General features: G+C 33.0%; 1 protein-coding gene across 1 annotated transcript; it reads right to left on the bottom strand.

Moving 5' to 3' along the window:
• Positions 1-2,112: 2,112 nt before the first annotated feature.
• Positions 2,113-4,225, bottom strand: LOC142616479 (exopolygalacturonase-like). Its single transcript, XM_075789327.1, has 4 exons — positions 4,106-4,225; positions 3,579-3,887; positions 2,474-2,989; positions 2,113-2,349 (listed from the first exon to the last, which is right to left on the bottom strand). Exons 1-4 carry the CDS (start codon positions 4,223-4,225, stop codon positions 2,113-2,115), a joined length of 1,182 nt encoding a protein of 393 aa, XP_075645442.1.
• Positions 4,226-8,985: the final 4,760 nt, after the last annotated feature.

Genomic DNA, 8,985 nt, shown 5'->3' with positions numbered 1-8,985 from the left:
ATTATCTAATTGGGCTGGCCTATTGGGCCTTTCCAATTGGGCTTTAGTGTGTGGCTTGAAGTGGGACCAAAAGGGACCAATAAGACAAAATAGTTATAAATAACAACTTTACAAGTTACTCTAATCTATGAGGTAACAGTTAAAAAATTTAATGAAATAAGGTTAAAAAGACTAAATAGAAGCTTAGAGCGCCACATAATAAGCACTGTTTTTAAATCTGAACCGGACCGTCCTCTTTGACCAGGTTATCTGGGATGATGCATATGTGCGAAATGACATGGCTAAAATGTGGTACTTTGCTCATGTGGGAAGTGTCATTTCTATGTGTGTTGTAGTACCTCATGGGCTTGCCATGTGGCTTGATTTCATTTTTTGATTGTTCGTTGTTGATACATCATCAAATGAAAATTAATTGGATCACAAATATTTCATCATGATCAATCAAACAAATGCGAATACATCATAAGATTTTGATGTCTATAGCAGCATCTACAAGAGCTAGCCGAAGCGAGGAGATAATTTCCGAAACCGGTTGCAAGTACGGGAACATCGTATGAGTAAATAATGTATTGTAGCATCCTTTAGTAGCAGAGTTATTGAGTTGGGCTTAGTCTCGTAGTGTATTTTACAGTTTGGGGTTTTGCCCTATAAAGTCTTTGTGTGGGTGTGTATATTCTTCACTACATTGAAACGTTTGTCCATGAACAATGTCAAACTTGAATCTTGATTGCTTAACCATTCAGTTAATATTTGATTAAATTGATTAAAATTATCATTAAGCTGTTGTAAGGATCTAGCCTTGTTTCTTAATATTGTGTTAGCAGTGGCCCATTGGTTGCTATTGCATTTTGCAAATTGAAGTTTTGTTATTTTCAATCACAATCATTAGTAGTAGCTGAGTAGATAGTTATGTTTGCCTTGGAATGATGTAGCATTCATATTTACTATACATGATATAATAATAATAGAATTCAATAATATGTAAATAGTACGTAAGTAGAACGGTTGTTTTGGATATCAAAATAATATTATTTAAAATGTAAAGGTTGTAGAGATTATATCAATGGGGATACCATTATATTTAAAATATTTTTCATATTTATCAATTTTATTTATGTAAACTTTATGCATATGCACAGGCCTAGATTGAATAGTTATGATTAATTCGCACTCAATTATCTTTTACCAACGCAAAAAAAAAAAAAAAAAAAAAAAAAAAAAAAAAAAAACCGTAAACGTAAATGTAAATGTAAATATTCGTTGTTTTGAATGAACCTTGATTCTCTTAATAAATGAAAGCGTGTTATGTCATTGAGCCACAAAAATATTGATAGAAGACAATAGTTAATGCAACAAACCATTTAGGTACGTACTTGAAATCTTTTAATTTCAGTGTTAATCATTTGTTAGAATATGCTAATTAATCATCCGAAATTGCTTCATTTTAGTAAGAAAATTAAGTATGTTTACTAAAATATTTATGTAATTGGGTTTTTTTTTTCTACCTTAATTTTTGCGTTGGTGGTATAATCAACTTCAATAATATTTGTTATATTTTTAGAAATAAAAGTGATTAAATTTTTTTTTTTTAGAATCAAAAGTGATTAAAATTTAGTTGTTATAGAAATAAATATTAAAAGTATACAATATTTAGAGAAACAACTTTGAATATATGACATCCGTTTTATAAGTTTTACATCTTATCGTCATTGAAGACTATGAGAGCAAGTTATTTCAGCATTAAAAACATGCATGCAGATCAATTGAATGTTACCATATCATGAACACAAGCATTTATTTGGTGAAGAATAAAAAAAATTACAAAGAGTCTAATAACAATTTTTGTTTTATTCTGAAATATCCCAGCTATAGTAACAGAACAAATACTATCTACAATAGCACTCTAGACCATGGTAGCTTTTAGTAAAAGCCTGAACTCAAACATCTCTAAAAATAACTATCCAACATTCCACAATTTCATTTAAATAAAGAAAAAGGGAACATGATAGACTGTAGTAAATGAAATTCTACTTAAAATAGAACTCATATAACCTATTTGCAAATAGTATTTCCCTATTCTGCATTGGTTACAATAGCTTGGGAGATACTTTATTATGTTTTGATGGTGCAAGCAGGAGGATTTTGCTTTCCCAAAAGGGTGGGCATGACATTAACACAAGTGGAAGTAGCAGATCCTCCAGCACCTTTGAATGCGAGATCAACGTCAGCAACTTCCACTTGTTGGCATGGTACACTTTTACTGCAAATAAGCTGCACAGCTTCCTTTGTTGAAGAAGTGCCTCTAATGTTCTTGAAGCTAACATTGCTGATCTTAACTTTCGAGGGAGACTGAAAGCAAAACAAACAAACAAAAACCCACCCAAGAATTTGATATTAGTATCTGTAATTTGTTTTTCTTTTTTTAACTTTTAACATCAAAATGAGTTTATATATTTGTGATGTTTATAATAACCTTGTTTGAGCATTGACCGTTTGGGCAGTAGCCTTGATCAATGAGGATAGGATTGGCAACATTGTTCATGATAACATTCTCGAAATGCATATCAGAAGCAGTTCCAGGGGGGGAAGAAGGCCATGTTTTGATTCTAACACCATTCGTTGTACCGCTAAGGGTGCCACCGATTACTCTAATTCCTGAAACTGGTTGTTCATTTGGGTACTTTCCAAGACTTCCGACGCTGATACCATGGCCAGGTCCACAAGTCACTTGGTTAATAGTAAGATTTTGGCTTCCATCACCAATGGAGATGCAATCGTCACCTGTTCCAATATTGGCATCGGTGATGGTGATGCCAGATGAACGTCCGACGTGGATTCCATCAGTGTTAGGGCTATTTCCGGGTGCGATTATGGTAACATGTTGGATTTGCAAGCCCTTGCATCCCAAAAGGTTTATGTGGAAAAATTTGCTGTCCTTCGATTGAATGTCACGGACTATTGAATTTGTGATAAAATCGAACCTTATATTCTGTTCATGTTTACAAGTTAGATAAACGGACACCAAATATGAATGCCATAGTTTCATTTAAATATTCTCCTAAAAATATTTTCATTTAAATATATTATAGCAAAATGCTAACGCTTCTTTGAATTACTATATTATAAAAATTACAAATATATATCAATGAATGTTGTCGGTACTACTTCAACAATATAATATAAAAAATTCTTTCTAGACCAAACAATTTGTCACAATTTGATGTTATATGTGAGTATGATTGTTGAACCATCACTTTCACCTTTAACCACCACTTTTTCTCCATTACACAGTTGCACAAGTTAGGGTCATGGCGCAAAAGTTGTGTCCATATTTTGTAAATGGACTTTCTTATATATAAATTTTGAATTTTCTTTTTTGGTGAGTTGTGACACCTCACTAGATAAAGCTTACATCAAATTACTAATAATATGATAATATCCTTAACATCATTAAAGGAATAAGTGCTTGAATTAGTATTTCGTGATGATTATAGTTCTTAAAGTTGTAGTGTCTGTATATATCTACATAAAAATAATGGAAATTTATATGCTAATTATTAAGATTGATGAAATCTTACGATAGGAAGGTTTTTGCAGCCGGACTCTTTGTCACAATTATTTTTTTTCCATGCTGTTTGTCCTTTGCCATCAAAAATTCCACTACCTGACACAGTGAGACTGTCGATACGTTCAAAAGAAACCCAAAAGTCTTTACCCTTGAAGGAGGCATCATCTAATGGGGCCTCTAGGGTGCCTTGAAGGTTAAACTCAATAGCACCTTTGCATGGACCTAAGAAAGTCACTCCACCTAGTTTGTATGTCCCTGCTGAAATCACAACTTTACTTCCTGCTACTGCGCACGCAGCTGTCCAAGCTTTTGTCAAAGCCTAATAAACACGTAATGATAAATCAAAATTAGTATATTACAATCATTTTTCATGTTAATGTTGTATCATCTGGTCAGGACACCGAATAGCTTTTAGTGTAAGCAGAGATTGAAACCGAGTTCTTTTATTTGACATTAAAAGACTTTACTAGTTAAGTTAACTAGAACCCACTTTTCATGTTAATTAGGTATAGTTAATTGTGCTACACATATTTATACCTGGGTGATATCAGCATTAGGTTGTCCTCCATATGATTTAACATCAAAGACTTGCACGGCACTGGTGGATGCCAACAAAAATAGCAAGGAAATTGTTACAATGCTCAAATTCTTTCCCATATTATTTCTCTGCTATTGCCAATTTGTTGTATGGTATGACGGTTTCCCTATATGGTTTGAAGCTATTTATACTGTAGTACCTGAGTTCATCACCATTAAAGCCATCCAACTGATATTAACTAATTTTATGCATGGTTGTTAAGAACTCTCTAATTTACAATTCAACTTCTATACTATTATTAGCTTTCGTGCTTCCTCCTTCACTAATTAATTAATAGTTTATCGTTATAATCAAACAGTTGATGACCAGCTAAGATTTAATCAATTTCATTGACCATGGAAGGATAAATTTTTAACTCTATGATTGTATTACGCTAATAACTCCAAAAGATTATAACATGTCTTTTTTTTGGTCCATTATTCTATAAGATAAGATTATTACTACAATCTATCACCCTAACTTCTTAGCCTTAAATGGCAAGCTCTTAGCTACCCGAAATTTGTTCATTTTCTCCTTGATGCAAATTGAATACTTGCCGTTAGAGTGGGGGGAAAAAGTCTAGAAAAATGACCACCTACAAAAACTCTCCAAATTTTGTATAGGCAGCATGGCCGTCTACAGTGTAAAATAGGAAATAAAGAAAAAACTATGTTGGAGAAGCTGAACTCACCTTTTCAATTATTATATTTATCATTATTACTATAATTAGTTCACAAATCTTTGTCAATTATTATATTCTAGCCGGTAACCCATGCAACTGCATAATCCTTTTTATCTAAATAAGAAATTTGATAATTATGATAACCAACGAAGATTTATTATAATCGTAATGCCAAGAATATTGTAGTTTTGTCACCTTTTGAGTATTTTTAAAGAAAATATTTAGGGTTTAAATTCTCTCTTCTCTATTGCAACTATTGAATCATAAACAAAAGAAATCAACAAATACTTTCAATTGTCTTTCTTAGAATTTAGAAGTTTGAAATTGGAAACATTTTTTGGTTCTTAAAGTAGATACTAAGAGACTAAGATTGTCTATCTATGGGATTTTAGTATGTAGAATACAAAAGCTCTGCCGACTTACCCTCCTTAATTTTCTAACCATGAAAACGTTTGGCAGTTGATCACTACATGTTAGGCTTATTACACTATTTCACCATTATTTTGTTGTCATATCATTACACCGTGTTATTAACAAAAACAAAGAAAAATTAATTGTTAATTGTTTTTGGCTTTTCTAAAGGGCGCTCATTTTATTTGTTTGGATAGTACAAATAATCGAGTTTATTATGAGTTTTTTTTTTTCTTTCTTTTGTGGGTTGAGACTATTAGGTGATCTATAAACGCACTAGCAACGGGATGTAAAAAAACACATATTTTACATCCTCAAACGCTATTTTATCTATTTTACTATCCTATTTTACAACTCACCTTACATTCCTGTTTCTATTTCTACATATATCATAATAAAATAATATATATTACACATTCAAATTATATTTAAAAAAATCTATTTTTCTCTCTTCTCTCCCGTCTCTCTATTCTACACAACAACTCTTCCCCATTCCTATCTACCAACATCACCCACAACCCGTAAAAAAATAAGAATAAAAAACAATTGAACCACGACTAGAAACCCAGCAAAACACCAAGACCCACCACCATAGGCTCAACAAAACACCTTGACCCACCACCATTCACACGGCAAACCACTAAGATCCACCCAAAAAGCCTATACCAAACCCACCGAACCACCACCACAGCATCACCAGACATCACAACAAACCACCAAACCCACAAAATCAACCAAAACCAGCCATCCAAAACCACCACCAACTATCACAAGAAACCACCAAAATGCACAAATCAACCAAAACTCACCACCAGCACCACCATCATAGATTTGAAATTCAATCTTGATGTAAATCCATTAAACCCAACCTCCAAACCTCAATCAAAATCCCAAAGAGATCAGAAGAGGTGAAGTCGAACCCATCCCCACCACCATGAACCTGCAAAGCAAAACCCATCAAACCCATGCCCACCCAAGGCCGATCAAACTCACGCCCATCAAACCCATTAAACCCACCCACCATCGGCACCGCCATCACCAAAACACCCCTTCACAACAAACCTACCCATTGCAAAAACCACCACAATCGGCACCACCACCATCACGACCCATTAAACCCACCCACCATCAGCACCACCATACTCTCCACGCCAATCTCCACAAACCCACACTCTCCATGTTGATCTTCATTGCTCCACACCCTCCATGCTGATCTGAGAGATGGATCGAGACAAAGAAATGAGGGAAAACAAAACAGAGAGAGAGAGAGAGAGAGAGAGAGAGAGAGAGAGAGAGAGAGAGAGAGGCTAAGATATGAGGGAAGAGAGTCAGGGGAAAGAGTAGTGGGTCCAGAGGGTAATAAAATAATTTAAATCAAGTTTGCAGCCAGCAACAGTCAGGTTACAAATGCACCATCTTACTATAGCTGGGTTGCAAATTTTTTTAGATATAGCAACCCAGCTGGAGCATGTTTTTATGATTTTGGTGGCTAAAATAGCAATTGGAGGGTTTTTACACCTCCAAATGCTAGTGCTCTAAGGTTTTTTGATTGAGGAAACTTGGTGAGGATCTTCTTTTATTGCACGATGTCACATGCTTATAGGAAAACTAGATGCATTGACAATCTAGCTGAAATGAGTGTTGTACGAAGAACTGACCTCCTTATTTTGAATGACCCAATGCCTATGATGGAATGTTTGCTTGCTTTTAATAAAGCCAATTTTTTTGTTTTTGTATTAAGTTGGTTGTTTCTAAGTAATATTATGAACATGTTTAAGAAAAAAAAAGTTCCAATAGTGTCTTTTTATTAATCAAGTTTTATTATTCTACACTTTAAATATTGTTTCATTCTAATTATATTATAATTTTATAGTGTAAAGTATAGATAGTTTTTCTTTTATTTGTAATACAAATGTTTGCAATAAAATATGTATATGAATATGAAAAATTGAAAAATGAAAAAAAGATTAGAAGAATTAGTTGAAAAAAGAAAGATCTCTTTATAAATTTGTTACTAGCAACCAATATTAAAAAAAAGAAAAAAAAGAAAAACAAAAACGATCTCTTTATAACCAATATATAACATAAAATTTGGGTGAAAATCTGATAATGATAAATAAAATAAAATATTAATGGAAATGCGTTGGAAGATAACAACGGAAATTATTATAAAGTTAAAATTCATAAAATCTTATATGCATATGTTATAAGAAAGATAAAGCAGATAACTTAAATTGTCAATTGAAAAAGAGATGTTAGAGGAATTTGAATATAAAAACTTAATTAATGTTTTTGCATCTCAAAAAACGAGAAAAATAAATTAAAAAAATTATATATATATATATATATATATAAAGCTAGTAATATTTAATAAAAATCTAAATAACAGAATATGCCCCTCTATCATTATCGCCTTTTGCCCTAAGATATCTCCAGCTAGCCATTCAGTTATATTATCTAGTTCTCCCATGGAGGAAAACTTGAGGTTCCTATTAATAGTAAGAGAGAAAAATGAGGAAATACCAGTTTGGTCCCTACATTTTGACTTTATTCCCATCTTGATCCCTACTTTTTAAATTTACCACATTTACTCCCTAAAATAAAAAACAAAAAAAAATTATCTCGATTTTATCACTACCGTTACAACACTAATGGAAATTGTCTACGTGGCAAATGGAGTGCACTGTTAGCACAGTAAATGCTAATGTGGCCATTAAAATAATATTTTAAAATTTTTATTTAAACATCCATGTCAACATATAGTTTAAAATTTTAATTTCTCAATTTAACAACGGAAAAAAAGAAAAAAAAAGAATTAAAAACTAAAAACACATTAATTCAGATTTGAGTTCCTCTTTATCAAGAGAACACAAGAACCCAAGCTCTTTGTCGAGAACACATAAGAACACAAACCCAAAAAAATTGTTGATATCCATTTTCATGACACATTTTCTACAAGCTCGACCCAATCGAGCCTGACCTCATTATGTTATCAATTCATGCATTATATCATATTATACTTTTATTCTTTTAAGCATGACCTACGCCCATACGACATATGGGGGAAATAGAGGAAGTGTGGTTTGGAGGGTATGGGTCAGTTTCTTTCGTACCTTTTATGTGAGCCAACCCATGCGTGCTACCAAGTTGGTAAGGGACACCGGTAGCACCTTTGCTCGAACCTTTTTTTGCCTTTAAACATAGTTATCACAAATGCCTTCCTTTTATTTTAACAAAAGCAAACCTGATAATTACTACTTGCTTAACACCTTGGGGTATCATTTTTTATTAACCAAAAGGCAGTCATTAGTAGCACCCCAAACTCAATATAAAACTCTCCATTCATCTCAAAAACAAACGAACTACGTTCTACCCATAGAGCCGAAACTTTAGAACAAAAGCCCATTTAGCTAGCTAACATTATCACAATTCGATTATCCAACACTCACAACAATAAACAAGCATATAATCTCTCGTTCTCCGTATATACTTGAGAATATGCTTTACAACTTGCCAATGTTTAGGTCTTGGATTTGATTAATATCGGCCGACTATGCCAACCGAATAACAAATATCTATCCTTGTACAAAGCATGGCATACATGAGACTTCCTACCACGTAAGCATAAGGAACTTGTCTCATCATGTTTTCTTCCTCTTGAGTCTTAGACCTTTGGTCATCGACTCAGAACTCCATGTCTAAAAGGAAGTAATCCTTTCTTGGAGTTTTGCATGCTAAACCGTTCTA

The sequence above is a fragment of the Castanea sativa genome, chromosome 11 (assembly GCF_040712315.1).
Source record: "Castanea sativa cultivar Marrone di Chiusa Pesio chromosome 11, ASM4071231v1".
NCBI lineage: Eukaryota > Viridiplantae > Streptophyta > Magnoliopsida > Fagales > Fagaceae > Castanea > Castanea sativa.
This window is presented reverse-complemented; position numbering and strand designations above follow the sequence as displayed.